The following is a 27186-nucleotide window of genomic DNA, read 5'->3' on the forward strand; positions in this document are numbered from 1 at the left end:
TAGAACTAGCAAGAGTGGTAGGGAAGTATTACTGTGGGTGTAGTCTCTTTTTTCTCTCCAGTTGCTGTTAAGCAAGCAAGGAGAGAGGGTGTATTTTCTCAGGGCATATTTTGATCTTCTAGATTTCAGCTCCTGCACAGGAACAGAGAAGAGAATTCATGTATTACTACACTGTTCCCTTCTGAGGATTCAGATCACACGTGACAATATTTTATTGTCTTCTGAATGTTTTTGTTGCTGTACACACATTCCATTCGCCAAAATGAATACCTTCAGAGGTAGACTGTAGCTGTGTTCTTTTATGTGTTTTTAATTCTGGACTTTCAGGAAGCTTCAGATTCAAACTGATGCTAGCTTTTTGTAGACTACTAGGCTCAATGACAGCTGCATTTCCTCTAGAGCAACATGAATTATGTGAAATCCATCAGGTTGGTCAGCCATGTGATGGCTGTATCTAGTGAGTATGTGTATAGTAACCTGCTGAGCTTGAACTCTGCAGCTTGTATTTGTCTGACATCAGTTATTTTACTTATTAATTTTGTTTCTGGTGGTGTTTTTCTGAAAGAACTAATAAGCTGTTATGGTTCTGTAGAGCATGTGTTGAAAAACTGAGCCAATAAAATGTGCAGTTAGGATTGTGTTTCGATCCCCTAGTCTATACAGAAAAATATCCCAATAAGAAAAACTGGTTTAAATGTCTTTCTTTTGGAGGTACCTCAGTCAAATAACTCCAAATGCTCCTCTACTTTCTGCCTTCAGGAGGCATACTGAATTTCATAAGAAATTGGAATGACTGGATTTTCGAGAGCTAGAAAAGTTCATCCTAAACACAAGTTTGTTCTCAGCCTTAAGTACAGCAGAACTGCTGAGTTCCTGATTGATCACTTACATGATTCTGTGTGGAATGTAGTTCATATTAATTAAGAGTGTTCTTTGATGCATGTTATTCTGCCCGTGTTTACATTAACCTTTTGACCAATTGTAGAAGAAAATACTTGGAAATTGGCAAATATAAATTGCTTGTAGTTAATGCACTACACAATGGCACACTTAGTTTATGCTGCAAAAATAGATAAATATACATACACCTTTTAGCTGCAGAAAAAGTACAAATGAGAGGTTTCCGGTGAGTTTTTCAATAAGAATGTGGGAATAGAACCGTGTTTGTTTTCTGTATCTCCAAAAGAGTGATCTATTTCTTCTGAGGAGGCAGGCACAAAGAATGAGGTAGGAAGTTGGGTGGGACTGTCTACAGCAGTGCAATCTTTAAATGAGCTTTAATCAGGTATGAAACTTTGAGATCACTGGTCTGCCTTCTCATTGGTGATTACAGTGCCTCAGTTCAGAAAATTATGGGAAAGTTGTTTTTTTTTTTTTAAATATATGGGGTGTTTCTAAATGAAGGACCCAATTTGAAATGACTATGTCTCTGCAACTACAAACTATCAGTTACCATCTTGGGGTTGTCTGTACAGCAGGTGGAGGGAACATAGAGCATTTATAAAGAAGTTACTAAAACTTTGTAAGTCATTAAACCTTTTGTAAGTTTTTGTGTAATTTTAACATACTGGGTCCATCTTTTTGAAACACCCTGTGTATTCACCTTCCTTTAAAGTTATTCTGTGACTGGGAATAGAGTTTTTAAAGCAGTGTATTGGGTTTACATGGCAAGGTTTTGGTAGCAGAGAGGTAGCCTCTGCGAGAGGAGACCAGGAGCTGTTCCTGTGTTTGGCACATTGAGCTTCAGCCAGCTCCAAAATGTACCCATGGGTGGCTTCCCGCGGAAGCTGAACACATCAGTGATGCTGCTGGCACCTCTGGGATAATATAGTTAAGAAATGGTAAAAAAAAGCTGCAGCAGCTGTGAGAGGAGTATGAAAAAATGTGAGCGAAACAGCCCTGCAGACATCGAGGTCAGTGAGAAGGAAGAGGAGGTGGTGCTCCAAGTGCCAAAGCAGAAGTTCCCTTGCAGCCTCTGAAGAAGACCATGGCAAGGCAGGCTAACCCCCTGCAGCCCATGGAGAACCACTCTGGAGCAGGTATCCACACTTTAGCTCAAGGAGAACCCCATGCTGGAGCAGGTCGACATGCCCTGTAGGAAGATGCAGCCCATGAAGAGCCCTTTCAGGAGCAGCTTACTGGCAAGAGCCTTTGGAGAACAGCCTGTGCAGGAGCAGGTTTTCTGGCGATGTGGCCTGTGGAGGACCCACACTGGAGCAGTCTTTTTCTGAACAACTGAACCCCATGGGAAGAACCCATGCTGAAGCAGTTCTTGAAGAACTGTTACCCATGGGGAAGATGTTCGAGAACGTCTTGAAGGACTGTCTGCTGTGGGAGGGACCTTATGCTGGAGCAGGGGAAAAGGAGTGGCAGAGATGATGTGCTGTGGTCTTACTGCGACCCCCGTTCCCCATCCCCCCTGCGCTGCAAAGCAGTGGAGAGAGAAAAGTTAGTAATGAAGCTGAGCCAGTAAAGAACGGAGAGTGTGGGGGGGAGATGGTTTTAGTTTTGTTTTGCACAATCTAACCCTATGGTTAATAGGCAATAAATGAAATTGATCTTTCCTAAGTTGAATCGGTTTTGCCCATGATGTTAACTAGTGAGTGATTTCCTTTCCCTTATCTCAATCTGAGCGCTTTTAATTGTATTTTCTCCCCGATCTGACTGAGGAGAAGAAGTGAGAGAGCAGCTTGGTGGGCAGCCAGCCAGAGTGTTAACCCACCACATCTAGATTATCCAAAAAAAGACTGAGGTAAGACCTGTATTCTTGAGGTCCTATGAAACTGGTGATGAACTTGTCATATAAAGCCTCAGAGGAACTTGTATGAAAAATGGGCTAAATAAAGGTAGTCAGGAAACTGTCTCTGCAGTTGACTGAGTAGTGACCAGTGCTGTGTAATGAATACATTACCAAGCTAAATTGGATTAACCTCAACAGAGGAGACTAAACCTGTAGCTGCTTTGTTATTTCTTCAATCCTGTGCTTGAGATGCAAGATTCTTTTTATCAGGCTTGTGTAGGATATCTGTTTAGATGTCACTCTCTTCCTACAATGTGTGCTCTGAACACTTGTCCATAAAATATTGTGCGTCTCTCTCTAGTTTTAAGTTCTCTAATTATGGCTTTAGTTTGGTTACTCCTTGAGTGCTAGCAGCGATTTATAAAAACCATTATATTTGTGTCTAAAAGAAACTATAGTCTTACTCTGATTGAAGGCTATTTGAATTGAAGGTACTTTCAACCACAGTGTACTTTTCTTCTGTATTAAAGTTTATCTTAGGCTCTAGTGGAAGAAGAGACAACTTTATTCATAGCTAATATTGCTACAGCATAAAACTTAAAAATAAAAAAAAGTTTCTGGTAATTGGTTGTATTCAGCCGGGATGCTAGCTGTGGATATTGCCATGCCATTTTTCTTCCTTTTTTGGTCTTGAATGAGCTGTAGACCACAGCTTGCTGTGATTTGTGAGAACAAAGCTGGTGAACAACAAATTTAAGATCAGGCCCTTAGTGAAAGATAAACTATGAAAGCCGGCTAGAGACCCATCTTTTTAGCAGTATTTTTCTGATGTAATTTTGAGATTTGCCTTTTGAAACTCATGAAACAGAACATCTGACCATTCCTCCTCTTGTGTGGTTTGTGACATCTGATTCAAAAATGGAAATGTAAAAAGTAAATTTATCCCAATAATATAAGCATTCTTCTTTCTCCTTCCCTACTAGAATTGAAACCATCTTTGACTTGAGATCCATGCTATTACTTAAGATATACCCCAAAAACCAAATCTGTCTTAATTTGCCCTCTAGTTATGTGGTGATAATGCCAAGCAAAATCAATATTTTCGTGGACAGTGACTTAATAGGCATGATCAAGCTCGTACTTTCTATTGTAAGACTAAGGCTGGACTCTGTAATACAATCACATGGAACTGCAAACCAACACCTACTTCAGTTATTTGGAGTATGGGGTTATTTTATGTCATGGATTTAGAACTAATTTTGAGCAACAGAGGACTATACTATACTTGGTGTAAGTCAGCTGGCTTATGTGTGCTGGAAAGTATAAAGGTGGAATTAAAGTGTATCTTTGGATATTGGAGAACATAGTGAGGTTGTGGTAAGTTTTGATCGTTGATTAAAAAAAAAAAAATTAAATTATTGTGTTTAAGTAGTTCAATGAATTGTCTTAGGCCTGTAACCTTTAGAAGGAATGTACACAACAAACTTGATATTTTTTGGATTTTTTTTTTTTGTGAAAACAACCTAAAAATATTAAATTCTAGGTAAAAGATATATTTCTGAGAGAGTGGAATTTTTTTAGTGCTACAGCTTAACCAGAGTGGGGTGACAGGAGTCAGGAATGACTTTCCCAAAACTCTTAAAAAGATTATTGCAAAAGCATGGGAAATATTGATCAAAATGAATGCCTAAAATAATTAAAGTGAAATATTAGGTACAAAATAATTTGTTTCTGTGTTCTGGAGAAGTACTCACAAAGCATAAATATACTGGTGAAACGAGATTCAGTGTATTCTGTCAGAGTTATTTTTGGGATATCCTCGCTTCTGAGTAGCTGTACAGAAAACCATAAAACAAATATCTGAAGGATACACTTGGTCATTTTGAATTCCCTTCCTACATCTAGTTTGTACTAAGTTGAGTGAAAATTTTGGAAGTGCTGCTTGCTTTTTTTTAAATTGAAAATAAAAGGTTTGAGCCTAACTTTAGAACCAGGAATTTTATAATGAAATGACTGAATGTCATTTCATAAATGAGAATAATTATAGCCCTATGGCTTGCGAACGAGCAAATTAAATAGGATCCTGAACAGCTGGAGAACTTCTGCAGTTTTGTGAGATGTTTGAAACTGACACAATACTCAAGGCCTGTTGGATGGTTACAGAAATGATACAGAAGTGTCCTGAGTAGAATTTTGTGGTGACGTGGTGTGCAAATGTGACATAAGCAGGAGCTGTGGAGAAGCATCTTCAAGTGTGACCTGGAACTTAAGTGAAAGCAACATCTTGTCAAGATGATTATAAAGCAGTGAAAGGCACCTCACTTGAGCACCTAGAGTAGTGAAACATGTATGCAGATCTTACTTAAAGTGCTGTAAAGAATTTTCAAATATTGAAGTCTTTTCTGGAGTGGATTTTACCACAATAGAGTAGATTAAAATGGAAAAAATACCAGGTGAATGCAGAGCATTTTATATTGGGAAAACTGTGCTCTGCAGTGGGTATCCTTAGGTAGCTGGACAGTTTTTTTTCCCAGTTTCTTTTATAAAGAACCTCTGCTTTCTGGGTATAAAATATATCCACATTTGTATTTCACTATCTAGAGAGTAATCAGAAATAGTTTTGCTCTGCATTTGTCATCTTTTTTAGATAACACTTCTCTAAGGTTTAATCCACAGATGACTTTGGTGGTGTAACTGACTTATTTGGGCTTGTATAGGTTGGAAAGGCAAACTACATTATGTATCTACTGCAACTGCAATGCACTGAATTCCGGTTTTAAAAATGTATTCTCTAGCATTTTTACCAGGTTTATACAAACCTACTTTTTCTGTGTTGCTTGTACAGAGGACTTCCGGCATTTCATATGCTTGTTACAGTTGGATTTGACTTTTGGAGTCCTTGTGGCACTGCTTAGGAGCTGTGTTGAACTTAGCGTACAGCTGCTAACTTAAATTTATCGCACCTTTTTTTGCCTTTTTTTTTATCCCGTATTGTCAAAGCTTATAATTAGATGACTATTGGTGTACATGACACCATGTAAGAATTTTTTGTAATGACCTGTGTGTGCAAATGAGATGCCCAGATGAACTTGGCTGTAGTAAAAAGGACTTGATTGGAAACGTGCGTAGCCATCACCAGACCAGTTCTGGTGTGTGTCAGAGTCTGGGGACTGCAAGATTCAGTGCTGCTGAAATCTTTGATTTGTTAGGGTAGACCAGTGGAGGGGATGCTGTGTCTGAATAGTCTTTGTTTTCATGCAAGTGAGCAAAGTCTTGGTATACTCAAGATTCTCCTGTTCAGGAAAATCCTTAATATGGCATAATTTGACATTTTATAAGCTAGCTATAGGCTGGGTAGATACCTGCAGGTGTATGAGAGTTAGATAACTATTGAATTAATATCTAAAGCCACAGGAATATATGTGCAGTCTTTGCTGGTATCTTTAGGCTCTTTGAATTCACAGGACAGTTCTTGTGAATCCGCTGATATTCTTGTATGTATCAGCTTTCTGTCTCTCTTTGTTGGTATTTTGATTGTTTTACCTGTGTCTGACCTATGTGCTAACAAATGCTTAGAGTAGTAGTGGTCTTATTTGATAAGCTGGTACTGGGCATGGCTGGGATGCAGCCAGTTTTCTTTATAGCAGCCATTATGGTGCTGTGTTTTAGATTGGTAACCAAAACAGTGTTGATACCAGTGTTTTAGCTGTCATTGAACAGTGCTTGCCCAGCATCAAGGCCCCCTCTGCTTCTCACTCTGCCAGAGAGTCAGCTGAGGGTGGGCAAGAGGCTGGAAGGGGACAGCAACTGCAACAGCTGACTTGAATTGAGCAAGAGAACATTCCACAACATATGACATCGTGCTCAGCAGTAGAACTAGAGAGTTGTTTTTCCAAAGCAGACCTTGCTTGGGACTGGCAAGGCATTGATCTGCTGGTGGATGTTTGCTTTTGCATTATTTCTGCTGCCCCCCCTGCCTTCCCCTTATTAAACTGCATTTATCTCACTCAACCCATGAGGTGTTTTTTCCTCCCTCGCTTTCTCTCTTCTCCAAGCTGCTGGTGGGGAGTGAGCAAGCATCTGGGTAGGGGCTTAGCTGCCAGCCAGAATCAAACCCAGTACAAAACTATAGTCTTGTATGACAACATGACAACAGCAATGAAATCTGGGGTAGCTCCAAAAATGTCCTGTATGGTAATGAATACCTACATTACTATAAAGTTACCATACTCCTTTTTAACTTTGCTAGTGGGATGCCTGAAGTGACTTTAATCCTGTTCCAACAGGTGTTTCAGCCCTGGAGGGTTATTCTTTCTTCCCATTCTATTTTCAGAGTGCAGTGGTGAACTCTAACCAAGAATTCAGTATGTAGGGAGGTGCTCTTCAGCTATTTTTAATCCTAAAATATCTTCTGTGCTATTGAGGTACAAACCCAGGTTTTGGAAAAAAGATTCTTTCTGTACTTATAGCTCTTCTTGGTTGGCAGTTTGCACAGACTTTGAGAAATGCCTTATGGGGATTGTTATTCTCACTGCTTTACTTATGGACAGTTGCAGTTTTTACTGCAGTATGGAATTGTAGTCTGAGATATATTTCTAAATTACAGAATGTTGTTTGGCTGTCTTCATAGACTTGTATCGGTAATGTGCTTTTGCTTTAAGTTTTTAATTTCACATCTTCGGATGGACAAAAAGTTCTCTATGTAAGAGTGAAAACATTTAATTTTTTTTTTCCAGCTCTCTTGAAAGCTGGGTTAGTATCCTAACCTGCATTAAGAGAATTCAGGAACTTCATCTGTTTCTCAAAGATGCTTGTACATCTCTGTGGTAAATGTATTTTAGATTTCCAAGACAGCTTTGCGTATTTTGAAATGGAATTTTATTTATTGCACAGAAAACATGGAGGATTTTAACAGACTTAAGTCAGTCTTTTAGTAGTATCAAGTTGTTCTTAGCTTGATGATAACAGGTCAGTAAGGGTGTTGAACAATTTGGTTGACTCTGACGTGGTACCAGACCCATTTTAACGTGATTATGATAGAGGGTGGCTGTTTTAGTTCATGTAATTCTCACTCTTTTAATCGTCTGCAAATCATGGTTACAAGAAAGCAATCAAATCTTTATTACGTGTAAATTCCATGTCTGTCATAGTCTCTCCTACATCTTCTCAAAAGCTGCAAAATTAATTCCACTTGTTGGCTAGCTCTTTTGCTGCTTTTTCAGGGCATGCACATGAATCCATTTTTTGTGAGAAGTTACACTCGCTCATCTATGCTCCATATAAAATGGTTGAAACCTGTGTGGCTTTAAAGTGTCTGAAACCAGGTGAAGAATACTTAACAGGAAGATACAGATTATATATTACTTCTACTCGTACTAAGTTGATAAGGGTAACCTTTGGCTTGGCCTCTGCTACCCAGGACACCACTGTTAAATGTGTTTGTGCCTAGGTGAGGAACTTAATTATTTTTAACTGAACATCTGACTTTCCACTATGATGTCTAAGCTCTAGATACCTTGCTTAAGTATTAATATTCAGTCAAGTAGACACCTCAGTTTGAAATACCCATGTCCTGTCTGTCACTATTTGACATCTTGGTTTGCGAAGTCTGCTGTTTTTCTTCATGTTTCTCTGAGGCAGGTTGTCACAGTACACTGTATGAGCTAACTAACCCTTTACCTTGGTGTACTAAGTGCCTATGGCACCTGGTTTCTTTATGGGTGAGGGAACTGAGCCTGCTTTGCCGTTTATATCCTTAGCTGAGAAAACCTGCTTGCAAAAATAATCTGATCTCATGTGCTTGGTGGTAATGTGGGCTGGAAATAGAATACATGGGTGCAACACAGGGCAAAAATAGTCATTGCATGGTAAAGAATTATTTTCTACTTGCCCTTGAAAACAATAAAATGATTGTGTATCAGAGGTATTTAGACATATCTGAGTCTATGACATTTTTATCTTAAGACAATTTACAAGAGTTAGTTTCATATCTGCTTCCATCTATAATGTGGATGAAATAACGCACAATGCAGCTATGTATATGTGTTCTAATTGCCACAAATATGAAGAAAAACTTCCAATAATTAAAATAATTTACTTCATCATCTCTGTTTTTGCCTGGTGCTTACAGTGGTTTCTTATGACAGAGTTGGTCTTCTGTTCACAGCTATAATATGTTCTTGCAGTGACACTGGATAAGGTTGAGACCTGGCCATGGTGAAGATGGTTTGAATCTTGTATGTAGTTCATTTTTTTTCTGTGCAGTCAGTGGACATTTGTTCTGTACCTTTTACAGTGTTTTCCTTTGTAAAAGTAACATAGGAAATATGAAAATGAAGAAATTCTGAAATTTCCCTTATGTTCATTTTTACCTTATAAAATTTTTACTTTTTTCCTATTTAAGTGCTGATCTCATATGCTTTAATAAATAGAAACGTATGTGTGCTTCCATTCATATAGATGAGGCAACTCTTTTATTACCTTACACCAAAATAAATTTAAAAGATAAGTAAAAGAAATGCTGTGTCTCCTGCCTGTTTTACACAAAATACGGTCCTTAAAAAGCTACTTAATGATGAAAGGTGCAGATACAAAGTTGTCTGCGATGTCTCTCTCAGTATTTTCCAACTTCATGTCAGTTTATGTTAATAGTGAAACAGCAGAGTTTTGTAGGATATAAGAAATTTAGGCCTAAAATAATCTCTCATTGATTTTAAGATTTCTTTGTGCATTTTGTGTCACTGGCTGGAACTTACTGACTGTGTGTGGATGGACATGGTTTTTAAGTGATTGAGCTCTGGGATCAAATACCACCAATCTGTATAATTTATTAAGCCCCTCCAGATGGCAAGTAATATTCCAGTGTTGGATCTCCTTTGCTTTGCTTTCTTTCTCTGAAGTAATTTGCTGACACGTCTGTTGGATTTTTTTTTTCAATAGAAGAGATCAAGTGTCTCTGAACTATTTTAAAATAGTCCTTAGAAAATGGAATTGAGTGTTCAACATCAGTGCTAAAAATATATTCAATTGATGGGAAATTTTGCTATTTGCAGGCATTTTCATTTATTTTTCTGAGTCAGTTTGAAGCCTTTGGGGACACTGGGAATACGGGGAAGTATTGCTTGTGAGCTGCTTAACTTGGCGCTCATGAGAAACAGAATTGCAGCTGCTGGTTTTCTGTCCGACTTTTATGTGAACAAAGCATAATTAAAGAGATGTTCCTGCTCACGGCTCAAATGCTTACTAGCCCTTACTTTCACACAGTACTGTGTGGAATGGCAGGACTGTGGCCTTGAGTGCTGGCCCAGTATTAATAGAGCCGGTGATGTTTGTGCAGGAATGCCAGTGATTTTAATGCCGCTTTTTTGGTTTTTTTTCTGAGATCAAGATGTAACTTTCTTAATAGAGTTAAAGTGACCAAGGCTGAGCTCCATATCTTTCACCCAGAAGGCTTTTCTTCTGGTTGAGTTTTCCCACAAAAGTTCTTGTTCTTCTCACCAGCTATAGCCTGAGAAGTCTTGTGGTCAAACTCACTAGTCACCTCATCTGGTCTTTCTAAGGCCGTTACTCCAAATGTTTCCTCACGTTTGTTTCTGGTTTGCTGTATGCAGAGACTGATCATCTTGTAGTTGTGAGGATACAAGTCATGATTATTGCTACAGATATTCTTGACAAAAAATGTCCAGCGGCAGACTATGAAGGTGATTAGGGTTGATAGGCGATCTTATCAATGCTTATAAACATCTCAAGGGTGGGTGTCGAGAGGATGGGACCAGACTCTTTTCAGTGGTGCCCAACAATAGGATGAGGGTAATGGGCACAGACTGAAGCACAGGAGGATCCATCTGAATATGAGGAGAAACTTCTTTACTTTGAGTGTGCCAGAGCACTGGAACAGGCTGCCAAGAGAGGTTGTGGAGTCTCCTTCTCTGGAGACATTCAAGACCCTCCTGGACACATTCCTGTACGATCTGCTCTGGGTGAACCTGCTTTAGCACATGGATTGGACTGGGTGATCTCTAGAGGTCTATTCCAACCCCCAGCATTCCGTGATTCTGTGATATTCTACATGTATTAGTTACCTGCTTCTTTAAGTGTTCCACAAGAAGTATTACTTGCTGTATAGCTGCACAGAATCCAGAGTCATTGAATCTTGGCATGCTGGAAGCTTCCACCTCATATAACAATACGACTAATATTGATAATTGTAAAAAAAGAAAAAAGAAGGCATGTAGAGAGGTACCGAGTGATGCCTTTCAAATCGAGGAATGGGGTAGAGAGTAAAGAAAAAGAAGAAAAACGCTTTCACCAGTGCCTTGATCTACATTCAGGTGATATAACAGTTCAAATGGTGGTTTTTCTCAGGAATAACTCCTTCTTTTTTTAATAGGATTTATGCCTGAGTACTGACTTGGGGACTTCTTCAGAAAAGATTCTGACTTTCTCTTTTTTACCACATAATGCACTTCCTCCTTTTCTCGTTACAGCTCTTAAAACCGGGTGTGCTGTTAGTTAACTATTTTTGTAATTATTACTAATCAAAGCAGATAACCCCAGCAGTATCAATTCCTGTTAACTTTAAAAAACCATGTGCAATGGTTAGATATATAGTATATGCAAAAGATTTGACTCAGTCATGTGTAATAGTGCGATGAAAGTTGTATTTTTTTTATTACTTAATTTACTAGAAATCAAAGTGGAACAAAGAGCAGGTTGCTCAAAATTCTGGCTGTATTCATATTTCTGTAGGTTGAAAGGCTTAGTGCTATTTACCAAGAATGTTCAGTCTGTGTATCATTATTCATTTATGGTTAAAGAAGAAAGATGAAGAATCTTACCACCAGCAAGTTTTAGGAATGCCTGCTTATTAATAGAAAGTAGAAAACTGTGTCACTTATCATTATAGAGATTAAATATTAGGAGACTCACTGAAAAGGTTTTGCGATTGATGAAAATGAAATGCAGTACTACATTAATGCTATTTTTTTCATTAGTGGTGGTGTCAAAATACCCATACACTCTTACTCCACTAAGTAAATTACTTGTAGTTCTTTGTTTAAAAAACAAGAACTCTGGTGCTGATTTCTTCAGAGGATTTTCTTATGGAAGATGTAGAATAAATAAAAATCAGAATTATTCCACTGTTTGTTGGGAACTAAATAGTGGGGTAAAGAAATGCAGCTTTGATGGTTTTCTGATTGGAAATATGTTATTCATTACCAGAAGGTCAGTGCACACCATGTTATGGGCATAATGTAGAAGTTCTGTTAGTGAAGGTTGAATATGAAAATGAAGAGTGTTTTGAGGAAGTTACATGTTTAGACTACCAGAATGACTGGATTAAAGAAGTACCTCTCTAATGGTTATTGTGGAAATAACATAGAAATACAAGTGTTGTAGGAAATAGCTTTACTTTAATTTTTTTTTTTTTTTTTTGGGGGGGTGGAGGGGAGGAAAGCTCTCTGTTGAATGATAATTGCAACATGTATTGGTTTTTATTAAATGCTGATTTTTATCATTAACATGATGTGACATGTAAGCTCATGGCCTTCCCATGTTTAAGTAGCTGGGCTGTTGTATGAGGAATTATATGAAGATTGGGACAAACAGGTTTGTCATGATTTGATCACTCTAGAGGTCTGTATTTGTGGTTCTTAGGCACTTAGTGGGTGACCTTCACTGCTGCCACCAGTGTCTTTTCCTTCTGGCTCTTCTCCAGTAATTCTGTATCTGAGAGTCAGGGATGATGCAGTGTCCCTACCTGTCTTCTGCTAGTCCTGATTTTTTTAGCTTGGCAGAGGTCACTAGAATTAAGGTACAGCACAGCATCAAAGTTAATATTGTGTTAACTTACTGTTTGGAAACAGGTAACTGTCCTGTTCTTGTACCTTTCCACCAGTACTGGTCTCTTTCATGTGCCATGGAGGAAAGTGCAGCAAGTCCTGTTGTGATAGTTATACAATGTTTTGCCTCCATAAGAGTTACTAGAGACTAGGGAGTGACTGAGGGTGTTGTTGGATGGTGGAAGTGTCATGAAGAAAACTGCTCGTTGTTTAGGAAAAAATTTTCTTTGAAGAGGTGAAATGAGGGAAAGGCTGAGGTACTAAATGCCTTCTTTGTCTCAGCCTTTAGCAGTCAGATCAGTTGTGCTCCAGGTTCCCAGCCCCCTAAGCCAGAAAAGAGTGATGGGGAACAGAATGAAGCCCTAATAGTCCAAGGGGAAACAGTGACCTACTACATCACTTGGACACCACAAGTCTATGGGGACAGATGGGATGCACCCAAGGGTTCTGGGGGAGCTGGCAGAGGTGATCACCAAGCCACTTTCAATTATCTGCCAGCAATCCTGGCTAACTGGGAATGTCCTGGTTAACTGGAATTGGCAGATGTGATGACCATCTACAAGAGGGGCTGGAAGGAGGATCGGGGGGACTATAGATCTGTCAGTCTGACCTTGGTGCCAGGGAAGATCATGGAGCAAATCATCCTGAGTGACATCACATGGCACATACAAGACAAACTTATGATCAGGCCCAGGCAGCATGGGTGTATGTATGAAAGGCTTGACCAACCTGATCTCCTTCTATGACAAGGAGAGCCACCTAGTAGATGAGGGAAAGGCTGTGGATGTTGTGTACTTAGACTTCAATAAAGCCTTTGACACTGTATCTCCCAGCATTCTCCTGGAGAAACTGGCTGCTCATGGCCTGGATGGGTGTACTCTTCGATGGGTAAAGAACTGGCTGGAGAGGTGGGCCCAAAGAGCTGTGGTGAATGGAGCCAAATCCAGGTGGCAGCCAGTCACAAGTGGTGACTAGATCGTTGGGCTGAGACCAACTGTATGAGGTTCATCAGGGCCAAGTGCCAGGTCCTACACTTGGGTCACAACAACTCCAGGCAGTACTAGAGGCTTGGGGAAGAGTGGCTGGAAAAGTGCCTGGCAGAGAGGGATCTGGAGGTGTTGATCAACAGTTGGCTGAACATGATCCATCAGTGTGCCCAGGTGGCTAAGAGGGCCAACAGAATCCTGGCTTGTATCAGGAATAGTGTGGCCAGCAGGACTAGAGAAGTGATTGTGTCCCTGTACTCAGTGCTGGTGTAGCCCCACCTCAAATCCTGTGTTCAGTTTTGGGCCACTCACTGCGAGAAAGACATTGAATTGCTGCAGAGGGTTCAGAGAAGGGTGACGAGGCTGGTGAGGGGTCTGGAGCACAAGTCTGAGGGATCTGGGGCTATTTAGCCCGGAGAAAAGGAGGATGAGGGGAGACCTTATTGCTGTCTACAACGACCTGAAAGGAGGTTGTAGCCTGGAGGGTGTTGGTCTCTTCTCCCAAGTAGCAAGTGATAGGACGAGGGGAAATGGGCTCAAATTGCACTAGGGGAGGTTTAGATTGGATATTAGGAAAAAAATCTTCACGCAAAGGGTTGTCAGGCATTGGAACAGGCTGCCCAAGGAAGTGGTGGAGTCACCATCCCTGGAGGTGTTTAAAAGGTGTTTAGACGAAGTTCTTAGGGACATGATTTAGTGCTAGAGTTAGGTTATGGTTGGACTCAATGATTCTGGGGGTCTCTTCCAACTGGAATGATTCTGTGATTAAGATGCTTATAATGATTTTTTTTTTTTTTCTTATGCAAGTGAAGATGAATTCAGGAAAGATGTGAGGTACAAGCTGCCTTTTTTGTGGCAGAAAAGGTTAACAGCAGGAATATTGTTGGGTGCTTCTAAATTTAGAACTGAATAGACAGGATCGAAATAAAGCCAACTGACTTTAATCTATATCTGGTTGAATTCGCATAAGCGTTGTAAAGGGATTGTAGGACTTTTGTATATGAAGTTAGGGCTATTTATATTCACGATTTCTGGATTTGAGGAGGAAACCTGTTTGAATTAGTACCTTGGCCTTTAAGAAAAACTTGTGATTCAAAAGCTTAAAAGAAAAAAGGAAAAGTTAAAAAAACCCAAATGTTATACTTTCTGAAATATCCCATTTATGGGAACTGATTTAGCAGCAAGTGCTTTAAATATGCTGATCTTAATGTAATATATTGCTAGATATGAGATATTCCATATGAGGGGAACTACAAAACTACCATCTTACCAGAGCGAATGCTCAGGACGGGCATCCTGCCAAAGGCTGCAATACAGAAGAGTTACAGGCATTTTGTTTGTTCTTCACAGTTTGATGATTCTCAGGAACCTTTCTGTGACACAGAGGAGATACAGGTGAAAAGATATCCAAGTCATGCTAGTAAATCTTACATGGAAGAATATCAATTTAAGTTTTGACTTCAAAATCAGATATCCACATTTAGAGAACTTCAGGAATATAAAGTCCCGTATAAAAAAGAAATAATTTTACTCCTTGACATTACTTCCTTATGTAGGAAACATACCTATCATCCTTCATGCCAACCTGTTTTTCTCTTGACTAAAATGACTGCAGGCAGCATTCTTCTTATATTGTTTTGAAATTTAGGATACACCTTTTTTTTTTTTGTCGAAGTTACATGTAAATGCATTTTTCTCTGTACTCAGTTCAGCTGGTGTGTGCAAAATTTGTGTCTCTACAGGTGTGCAACAGGATTTGTTGTTGCTGTAAATAAAGCAAATAATTACTAGAGAAAGTAGGTGATTATTCTTAAGTTATGAAAGATGAATTATGAAGTCTGCTGCTTTAAAAAACCTTGTGATAACCATATGTTGTGAACATGTTTCTTACACAAAATGTTATTTAACAGGCAATTATCAAAAATATGTTATAACATCCTTATTATGTTTGTGTAACTGTACCAAAGACTGACCAGTGACTGTTTGATGATAGCTCTTTGGGGTTTCAGAACCAGCTTTTAGGTATATTAATTCACTCTTAAGTTTGGGTCCCATGGAGTATACCGGGTTTCCTTTTTTTGTTAAAATTTCTTCCTAATGATTGTGAGCATATGTACCCTTACTTAGCTAAATTAAAAAAAAAAATATGGATCTTAATAGTGTGCTTTCAAATGATTTTGTGCGTCTGAAAAATAGAATTCCTGATACTTACATGTAACTTTTGGAATTCTTCATTCCATTTTATATGAGATTTTGGACACTGGCTTAATATTTTGTGATATTACTGACTTCTTCATCACTGTGTTTTTTGTTTCCCACCTGATTTGTTTAAATTGCTAAAGTGTGTTTGTTTATTTATTAATTTTTAAAATGCTAGTATGAAGTGCACTAAAATGTAGAGATGCAAGTCATACTTGCCACATGAAAGTGATGATCATGTCTGTTTACTTTCACACATATAAATAAATATCAAGGAAAAATTTAAGTATGAGAAGATGTGAGAGTTTGGGTAAAACTGTGTGGAGACTGAGACTAAATGTCGTGGGATTCCTTCCTCATTGAAAAGTTTTGATGTACTTTGGAGAAAAAGTTGTTGGTAAATCTTTCTGAGTTTGAACTTAGGTTGGCTCTGGTCTTGTCCTCAAATATGCATGTACAGCTCCCTTTTTGCGGTATTCGTAACCTCATAAAAGTTGATTGGGGTTCTGCTAATGATTTCAGCTAAACTTGGATTTTCTGCAGTGACTTCTCTAGGAGATGCACACATTTGTCTTTGAAGAAAGATATTTACATGTATGCTAATGGGTGTTTTTTGTTTGTTTGTTTGTTTGGTTTTTTAACACTAGTTATAGCTTAATCTATAGTGTGTCTCAAAGATGACCATTTGCCTCAGTGTTTTAGTTTGGCATCTTAACTGTCTGTTTTTCTGTGTGGAGAAGGAGGGATATTAACTCACAGACTTCTTAATTACTTTGTGTAGGAGTAAACCCTGGGTGCATAGCAATTCTTAACCTTTTAATTGTTGAGGTAGTGCATGTTTTGCACTCTTAGTTGACAGCATAGTAAGCTTCCTTCATAAATTCCTCAACCTGTCTCATTGCGTTATTAAACATATTATAGGTGGTGCCTCTGTGTTTTGCCGTTTTCAGCGTTCGTAGTTCTTGCCAACAAGATACAGGAAGATTGTACAGAACATGCGAAAGAGTATCTTCTGATGCACACACATGTCACTTCCTGATTCAGATTTTGGTGTGCTGACAGAATTGGTTGATCTGTGTTTATAGCAAGATCAAAGGGCAAGCTCAAAATAACATTGCTGCTGTAAAAATGTAATATAGTATTCTACCTCAAATGCCTGTGCATGTGTCACTTCCTTTCCTCTATTCAGAGAAAAGGCACTGTGGGCGCCTTTCAGCACGTGGTAGAATAACTTCACAGTTTAATTTTTTGTGTGCCAGGTTTCTAAAAGACTTATTTTTAAATAAAATTATTTACCAAGTAAGGTTAACATTTTAAGTATGATGTATAAACCATTAAATTTTATGCCTTTTTAGTTTACAGCTTTTGTGTTGTATTTTGGAAGTACATTTAAAAGCATTGTGTAGAACAGTACTATGCAAGAAAATTTTTGGTATTTATGGTATTTGGAAAGTGAGGCTTATAAAAGATGTTGGAACAGATTTTTTCAAACACACCACTTACCTTTTCAACAGTATATAAATTATATTTAGAAAGTGGGTGAAAATGTCCAAATAAGGCAAGAGGCCTGAAGTCAGAGTAACCACTGTAAAACTTGGGTTGTTTTTGTGTGCTCTCTTGTTAAATAGCCACCGTTGTCATATAGAAGTGTAAGCAGAAAAATTCTGGTGAATAACAGAAATATGCCTATCTTGCTGGACTGCCCTTGATTTCCTCAAACAAACATTGTCTCTGGCGTCATTGTGAAATGCAAGTCAAGCACATGCTGCAAAATCTCTCTAGACTGACAGTGTACAATAGCCGACCATTGAGTAGCCAAATGTTTAAAAGAGTTGGTTACATCAGGGTTTTTATACTTTTTGGAAGTAAGGTAAAAAAATAACTAAGCTTTTTGTGTTCTTCCAGTGTTGGAGTGGGGAAATATGAAAGTGATAGTTTCAAACCAAACAGAGGTTTTCTTTCAGATTGACAAACCTCAGTAGAAGTGTAGGTAGTATTTAAAACAGCATGTATCTTCCTCACAGTAGTTTCACAGGTTGATCTGCAAATACCAGTTTATGTACTTGCTGGTGAGCAGACCTTCAAAAGACTGCCGTTTGTACTGGTGTTTTGCAAACAGGACTGTTCTGCAGGGAATTTCTCTGCTACTGGTTTTCTTTGTAAATTTAGAAGTGATGCTGCTGTGGCTTAAATTGATTCAAGAGGAGTTTGTTTGCAAGTGGAGGAGAGTACCTGTCCTAATCCTAATTAATGTAGCTGTAGGAGGAAGTGGCTGATTGCACTGTCAATGTAGTCTTTCACTGTTTCACTTCTCTCTTGTTCTGTACTAACAGCTGGTAACCTGAAAATGGCATTGCGCAGGCTATAAAAGGGAGTTCATAAAGTGCTGGGAGCAGAGAGGTGAGAATTTGGGAGCATGACCCCTAGAATCACAGCTGGTTTTGGCTAGCTTTTGCTACATTTCTGAGCGGTTGAGAATCAGTTCGTGGGACAAAGCATCAAGACGCCAGAAAGTGTAATGTGGAGAAAAAAATGATTCATGCTTCAGTACAAACAGGATGGATGTGGGGACATAATTACAGTGTAGAAACAAATCTGCAACAGCTAGTTTGCCTGGGCTAGTGTTAGCTCAGGTTCTCCTTCCCTTAGATCTTTGGGAAGAATGGCTTAGAGAGCCCTGTGTCCGGCATGGTGTGGAGTCATGGACCCACAGAACAGCCTCCGGAGTCTGTGGGGAGTGGGTGTGGGGCAGCAGATGGGCCAAATTTGTCTGCAGATTCCAGCTGTGGCCCATGGGAAACTTACAGAGCTTTCTTCTGTTGTAGTTTTTGTGGTTTGAAAAGCTTAGCTACTTTGTTGCTTTCAGCAGTTGAGCAAATAGTATTTTCAGATACTTTGAAGTAGGGAACTTGGGGTGAGAGAAAGGGTCTTTGATTTCAGTAGCTGAGGGAGCAGAAGTCTCTGGTTGAACCTGCGCTCTCCTTCATGGCTGTCTTCAGAAACTTAAACTTTTCTTCTGACCTGAGAACAGATTTTGAAGAAACGTGAATAGTTCTCTGCTATGTGGGTCAAGGGATTCTTCAAGAATTCTTTGATCAGTAGCTGAATCTTGTAACAAGAACAAAAGTATTAAGTTAGTGGCAGTTCCATCTCCTGTGAACCCGGGGATGCCAAGGCATGTGTTCTCTTGGAGTGCACCAAATGGTTTCTGTCTAAAAGTATTTTCCCTGAAAAATCTTCATTTAATACTATTGTGCTTTGGAGGCCTAAAATAAGAAAGGATTAGGAAAAGAACTTTTTCCATTTACTTGGCAGTTACAAGGGAGGTATACTTAAAAAGGGAAATGTAAGATTACAGAAGTTAGTAAGGCACTAAGATCAGCTATTGTACTAGATTTTTTTTTCAGTACTCAAAATCATTCATTTTTAATTGGCAGCTACCTTTTAATCTATTCTCACAAAAGTTTTTGTTGAAAATTTAAATTTCTGTAAATAACTTCAATGACATATTTTAACTGAAGGGAGAAGTTTGCAATCTATATTTTTGTTTTAGATTTTTTAAAATTAAGTCTTTTTTTTTTTTTTTTTTAATGAGTCTGAATATATTAAAACCTAAAAATTTCTTTAGGTTTATTGTTGTCCCAAAACCAGAGTTCTTTACCTGGTATACATACAAATGAGCCAAATTTAACACACAGAGATGAGATATTGTTTGTAACAGAGTTGCGCAAGTCTGGAATAAAGCCAGCATGCCAGCCAGAAAAGTAGAAGGCATTATATAAAAAATCTTATCACTACATTCACACCCTAAAGAGCCAACTGGTTACACATTTGCATGTTGGTTACATAATCCTTTTAGTGTATAATGAGCAATGTTCAGCTAAAGGACACTTTATCCAACAGCCTTGAGATACGTATTAAAGCAAGGCTCAACTGATTGTGTGGGCTTCAAAATGTCTGAAACTGCAAGGCCAGTAGTGTCTGTAGTTTATGACTGGTGTTTTGCAAGTAGTCACTCTTATCTTTGTTGTATAACAGACAGACCTAAAACTGAAAGGATTTACATGTCTTTACGTTAGCAGTTGCAGACAGGATTCATTCTTTTACGAGTTGACAACATTATCTTGACAATGTATTTTCTTAACAGTTATGCTGAAGGTATTTTCTAGGTTCAGTGCCTCTCTTTTGAAGTTTTCTTCGTATACTTTTAAAGTGTATGCCCACTGAGCAGGATTTAAATGTGTGGAAGTTTTGAGTCAGATTGCCCAGCCATACAGTTTTCTTGTTCATAAAACACAGTTTCTTCCTGTTCTTATATAGGCAATGATTTGGGCAGAGTTGTAGAAGCTAGACTCAGACATGAAGTGATAACAGATAAGTGCATTTTTTTCATTTGCACACTTGCTGATACAACTTTTAAAGCAGGTTTTGTCATGAAGTTTCTTCATAGAAAGCTCCTTTTAGCTACACAACTCTATCATAAATGCATTTCTGAAAGTTACCTGCAGTTTTATATGATTTATTATTCTCTCCAGATCAAGGGATGCAAATTTTGTTTGCTTTTCAGGTTACTGGCAAGATTTTCCCATGCATTGATTGTGAACTGCTAAGGGAGCAATTGCAGTTTTGCTGCAGTGCAGACTCAGTTGACCACAGTAAATCATGTTCTATAGTGCCTGCTCAACTGTCCTGTCCCACTGTCTTCAGTTGGGGCATATCCTAGAAGGTTGTTTGGAAGGTTTTGGCAAGGTGTCTGGTAGTATGAATTAAACTTGACCTTATTTAGTGGGAAACATGCAAATGCAGTCCGGACTGTTGTTTCATTGTTTTTATATTGATATGCATAGAAGGAGAACAAAAGTTTTAGTGAAATGAGCAGCTTTGCTATGATGGAAGTAGAAGGGGAGATATAGACCTGCATTATTGGGCATGTTACCTTAACACAGCAGCTGGATGTGTATTAGAAAATGCTGTGACACTGAAGTTGTGAGTTTCAACTGATGCTGTCAACAAAAGTATACCTAAACCTCTGTTTGATGAAGAGTGTCAAGAGGATCTAGCATGAGTTAAGTCCAGAAAGGTAAAAGGGGGAGCCTATGACTGCTTGATTTAAAATTCAGAGTTACAGTCTTAACTTAATCTGAGTCCAATACATTTTCCTGAATGGATAGTATTTTGATTCTTGGGGTGAAGAAACATGAGACTGTTTTTAGCATTGGATATATGCCTTGTTTAGCCTTTTCAGGCATATGCCAAGAAATTAGCTGAATAGGTTCATTTTTACCAAATGGATGACATACACACTAAGTTGAATGGGAGTGTTGCACTTTTTTAGAGAATAAATGTGTATATGCAGATTTTGCCTTTTTCTATAAGAGAAATGGACTTCCTGTCTTAATCTGTATTTAGCTATTATTATTATTATTATTGTTTCTTTCCAGTTCTCCTTTTCTTTACACATTCATAAGATAAAATGTCAGTTTTGCACATCAGTGAATTTTTAAAAACACATTTTGGTAAAAATCTCTACGTACAGTGTGCTTTTAAAACAATTATTTTCATATATTCATGAAGAAATGTATTAAAAATGTCAAGTTTTTGCATGTTTTGGAAGAACAAAAAATATGTAACTTATTAAAAAATATATTTCACTAAAGTGAGTTGAAAAATGGTACTAGGTCCACGGTAGAATTTTTTATTAAGATAAATGTAGTCTGTTAATGTAAAAACATGCACCCTAGGTATTTTATGACCTACCAATCAAAGAATAACAAGAGCACCATATGAAAAACATGTATTTATCAGACTTTGTGACACAGTTAGGAAAATAGAAGTATACGTCAGATAAAATACTCGCGTAAATGCTGTTGTTCATAAATATTTTAATATGAAAGGTCACCAGGAAGAATATACTTGAAAATCTGGTGATGGGAATTTGATTTTTGTGTTTTGTTTTTCCTTGATAAAGAGTCCTTGTTTTCCTTGAAATCTGTGGAAGATGCATGTGACCAGTTTGAACTGTCCTTGTCTCAAAGCAGACTTAATATTTTATTTTGAATACAGGAATATTTTACTTTTGAAAATATATTCACTGTACTATATCCGGCTTGCTAACGTGTGTGAAATGTCACTTACAGGTGCTGACCTTAAAGAAAGAGCAAAAATGCACTCAAGTGAAGTTAGTTCTTTTGTCTCAAAAGCAAGAGCAACTATTAATGAAATGGGTATGTAACCTCTTCCTTTAACAATGCCATTTTATCTGTAACCTGGGAAGGGTTGGATCGGGAGGATGCCATAAATGTGCATGGTTGATTCTTGACAAGTAGTATGATATCCACAACTACTTATGTTGATAAATATGAGTCAAAATCCATTCTTTCTTTTAAAACATCCCTAGTCAAGTTGGACTTTTTTTTAGAATGCTGAGAAAAGCTAAATCTCAACTGAAATAGAGGTGATTTGCTCAGCTGTTTTCATAAAGCCTGGATTATTATGTGACATCCAGGTACTTCAGAATTCAGTTTTTAGTATTACATTCTTGTGGTTGGTATAATTAATGCAGGAAGTTATCTACTAAGGCCTTCCATATTTTTATTTAGTCCGCAGTTGTTCCGGTATAGTAAAACCCGTCAATAATTCAGGATTTTAATTGTACCGATTTTTAAGGATAGTAATTTGTCTGTAAATTTCACATTACTAATTCCCCATCGAATCATTATGTTTTTACGTCTCTGCTGATGAATTTTAATATAATTGTTTCTCAACAGGGCATGCCAATATATTTTGTCAAAAGAGAAGTCAAATGTACCAAGTTTGAAGAAATTGGTTTTATATATTGGATGTTTATATGCAACATGTTTTGTCACTTGAAATTTTGGCATGAAACTCTGAGGAATAAATAATTTCTCAGATCATGTTTTTAGATGCATTTCCTTAATACCGTTGGGTCAGATCTTCATTTGGCAGAATGTTAGGAATGGAAACCAGTATGTTTTTGCAGGTAAATGACAGACTGCTGAAGAATGACTCTTTGATTAGGTATTTATGGAGATACTCATGTCCTTGAATTAATGTCTTGTCTTTGAAGTGAAACATATCCTCAAGGCTCTTTAAATAAATAAAATCAGTAAAATATCTAGAAGTGAATTGATCATTAATTTCCTGCAGCTGATAACTGTATTTCATGCTTGCATTTGTCCTTTTACTGGAAGGCCGTGACAGGCAACAAGTCTTTCCATTTAGTTACTTTGTGAGATTTTTGGTAGGCTTCCTTAGCTCTAAGCATGATAATAATTTTTCAGCCTTTCTGGGACTGAAGTTATTTGAAATACTTTCTGAGCTGCTATTAATATTTAAATAGGAACAGCTGTTTTAAAGGCTTTCCTATCATCAGGAAATATTTTTTAAAAATTTGACTATTTTTATTTTTTTGAGTGGGAGAAATCCTAAAGTCTCAAGAAGTATTTGGATTTGGCATTGTGCACTAATTGACTGGAAAATACATATGGTGGTTGGATGCTTTGTTTTGCTGCAGAGCTGAAAAGACTTTAGACAAATATTTGATTGTCTTCAAGGCCATTAAGGTTCCTACGAGAATGTTTAACTACTGAATATGTAAGCAAAATTTCAGTGTTATCTAAAAGGTTTACAGTGGATCGTGCTTAGACTGAATTACTTGAAGTTTAGGAAATCAGTATGAGTGCTTTCATTCATTGATCTCTCGTTTCTGTCTCAAGAAATAAGCATGAAATTGTAAGTGGAATTAATATGTGAGAATCTAGGTCAGTGAGGTACCTAGATAGGAAGGTTTGTAAGGGGATGTAGTAACAGCAATTAGACGTGCTGCAGGTTGGAAAAGAGGGAGAATTTGAATGTGGCTCTTGCTTGATATTGTAACAAAACTTTTGCTTAGGTTTGGTGAGTCTGTCTCTCCCCTCCTTCTTCTTCCTTTTTATCTCCCCCTTCTGCCTCCTTCCCTCCTTCCCTAGATGCTCCCTTCTATCACTTCTAATGTTATTGGTCAATTTTCATATCAGGTATGTTTGGACACACATGCTATATATAGGTAGCTTTTATTTTTGAGTCACGTGATGTGTTCCAACCATATATATATGTGTATGAGACATTGTTTTTGAGCACATTGTGCAAACAGTAGATGTATTTATAAGATGGATCCAACATTTATCTCAAGGGTCTTTGCAGAGCTATTTAAAATGTGGTTCCCTACATCAGGAACAGGTAGACAATATAAAAAAAGTGGATTGTTAAATGAGGTTAGATTAGATAAGTGCACAAGGCATCATGTTGTGTGATGCCCTTATATGAAGAGAAATGAACATTAACTTTCTAGCAAGTCAGGGGTTCTCAGTTCTTTTTTTTCTTCCGGAGAATTGATTTGGAATTACAGAACTTAATTCATGTAGAACTAGTGGGACATTGTATTTGCATTTGATTACTGCAATCTGTATAATGAATTACTGAGTCTGTATAATGAAAATAATAATGATATTTTTACCACCCAGAAACAACCAGAATGTTGTGAGATGGTTAAAGAGGGGAAACAATTTTCAAATAATTATTTGCAACTACTGAGTGCTAGGTAGCCAGGAAACAATACTTCTAATCTCCCACTTTATTATTTTTCTATCCAAGTTTAATGCTGTAATCTCATTTAAAATGTGTTCTACTTTTTGCTTTGCAGAAATAGGTCATGTTTTGATAATTGCGTTTCTGTTCAGATATGTGACCTAGTAAGGAGTTTCTTTTTCTTAGCAATTTTTTCAGAAAGAAAACCATTAAGTTATCTTAATAGACAAAATACACAAAAGTTTAATTACATCTTGAACAACTGGATTAACTTAGCTTTTTAGAACTGACATGTTTTGGCTTTCTTTAGTTCTTGTCAGTTTTGTTACATTTAAAATTCTTATGCTGGTGGTTTTGTAAAAAGCTGTAGTATCATTTTGGAATACAGCTACAGAAGAGAGTTTTCTGGAAATTAAAAGCATACTGCACTTGTTTTTATGGGATTAATTTATAACTTCTTGCTAAATTTAGGTGAAATATTAAGACTCCAGTAAATGTCACTTGGTATAAAAATAAGCACTCAAAAAAAGAGCTGAAAAAATTGTACTGAGCTGTTAGTTACTGTGCTCAGAACTTTAAGTTGAAGGGGAAAAAAATCAAACCAGCTCTATTTTTAGCAGTGGCTGAGTGTTCTAAAATTATGCCAGAATTGTGGGTATTTTATTTTTTTTTAATAGAAGAAATTATAAGACTAGTTGTCCTTTACTATGTTCTGCCTTGAGTCTCTTCATTACTGATGAAAGGCTGGCTTTACCCTCAAAAAACCAGGAGAGAAGGAGAGAAAAGCATTAATAGATCTCTTGCAACCGTGCACAACAAATCAGCCCTGACTAAACGAAATCAAATGTTCCTGACTCCCAAAAACCTTGGGTTTTGACACTTCGAGAAAATAAAACAAGCAAGCAAACACCACCATCATTGTGGGTCAGATCTTCAGCATATATTTTATGGCATGACTCCCATTAAGTCCAAGGTTTTTCTTTATACTGCCTGTGCGGTCTTTTGGGCTGTGGTATTACCATTGTATACATGTTATCTGTTAGGATTTCAGTTGCAAAACAGAGACTATGTACGGAGCTGAATGCTATAACCACTCATCCTCCAGAAAAACACCTTGTTTAGCAGAAAGAAAAGCCCTGGAGAAAGGATTTGAACTTGGCAAATACTTGTAATTACTCAGAGTGATGTTTGCCCCTGATCTCCAAGAAGTGAGAAACACCTTTGGTTAGCAAAACTCTTCCCAAGAACATAGGCATAAGTACCTAAAGAAGAATTTGTGCTTCTCTCTTGGGGAGGAGCAGAAACAGGCAATAACTTGAAAAATCGTTCTCTGGGAAGCTGAATGAAATATCGTGGGTAGCTATCAGTTTTGAAAAATGACAAATTTACAGCTAGCAGTGCCATGTTTAGCAGCCGTCCTTAGGCATCATAGTCTCCCTAAGTAGCTAACACTGTGAAAGGCAGATTTTGGCACAGTGTTGCTCTTTATGTGTTGTGTTGTTGTCTGTTCAGTTAAACGTGAAGCACAGCTAATACAGTCCAAAACTTCTAGCATTCTGAATGCATTGCTGAGCATTTGGTTGTTTTCCAGTAGTAGATTTACTGCTTCTCTTAATGTTGAATTAATTTAAGATACCCTTTGACTAAGTATTGTCTGTTTCCTAAATAGTACTGTCCTTGCAGAGCTGAAATTACGGACTTTGTCAAGTTGCATCGGATTGTTTTTAATTTAAAAGCATAATGCTAAACTCTGTATCATTATAGAAGCATTGAATGCAACATTAAACTTCTCTACCAAGATGTTTGTTAGTTATTTATGTGACAGCATTGCTTCCACAGTTGCTAATACATGTTTTTCCCCATAATAGTAACTTTCTAAAAACTGTTATAAAAAAGGATTTGGAAACAGACAACCTGACTATTAGGATGACCTGACTGTCCTTCCTTATAGATCTGTAGATCAGGGAAGGTGACGGCTTTGCATTTCTCATTCATTGCTTTGGTGCCTGGCACTGCTGTACAGCCACATTAATGTGGCATCAGCTGTAGTTTAGTGTTCCTTAAATGCTGTTCTATGAGGAAAAAAGACTGTGCTCTGGACATGGCTCTTTAATTTTCCACCCACAGAAAGTAACTGTACTCGAAGGGTGCTGCTTGCTCAAATGGTTTCTGGAGTTTTACACAGCCAGTTTGCACAATGACTCTTAAAACAGGCCCCCAGTGTGACTTGTTGTCCAAGGCTTCTCTTCCCTCTCTGGGGAGCCACATGATGTATGTTTGGTGCATTGGGAAAATACACTTTCCTTTCCCTGTTCAGTTTTGAAATTGCATGTTCCAGTGTCTGAATGAGAAGGAATAGTTTGTTAGGTCTTTTGCTTTGCCCGTCTCAGTCTCTGGCTCTGTTCCTAGAACCAGTTGGTATTCAAGGGGCAGGGATTCTTGGCATGGTACCGAAAGCATTATACTGCAGCCTCATTGCTTGTGCCCAGCATTAGGCTTTGACTTCAGAATAGCATGTTCAAATCTTTAGTGAACATGGCCTTTGCCTAGTTATGTGCTGCTTTGATGATATTACTGAGCTAGTTTATAAGAACATTTTTTTTATGCTTACACTGAAACATAAGGGAATGTTTCCTTTGTAGTGTTCAGTGAATGCACTGACTGAAACTCTTACTTAATATAGTAAGGTAACTTAGAAATAAAGAATCTTTAGCACTAGACTGGGGCATGTAAGTATATGAAATACTGCTGAAAATAGGTGGAGGAGAAAAATTCTAGGAAAGTTCAGCTAAAATGATCACAATTTGTGGGATTTTCTTTGTATTGTGTCAAA

The 27186-nt window shown here is 37.8% G+C and overlaps 1 protein-coding gene across 4 annotated transcripts in view; it reads left to right on the top strand.

Annotated features, from left to right (window-relative positions):
* The window catches only part of AUH (AU RNA binding methylglutaconyl-CoA hydratase), a 109614-nt gene that overhangs the window by 11962 nt on the left and 70466 nt on the right, over positions 1–27186 (top strand). For all 4 annotated transcript variants that reach the window (XR_010468912.1, XM_065045742.1, XM_065045741.1 and 1 more), the window contains exon 4: positions 21905–21991. Coding sequence is in view for 3 of the 4 variants with exons in the window: in XM_065045742.1 (XP_064901814.1) it covers positions 21905–21991 (87 nt within the window). In the remaining variant the exon portion in view is untranslated. The remainder of the gene's footprint in view (positions 1–21904; positions 21992–27186) is intronic.

This window comes from Columba livia, chromosome Z (genome assembly GCF_036013475.1).
Source record: "Columba livia isolate bColLiv1 breed racing homer chromosome Z, bColLiv1.pat.W.v2, whole genome shotgun sequence".
Lineage (NCBI taxonomy): Eukaryota > Metazoa > Chordata > Aves > Columbiformes > Columbidae > Columba > Columba livia.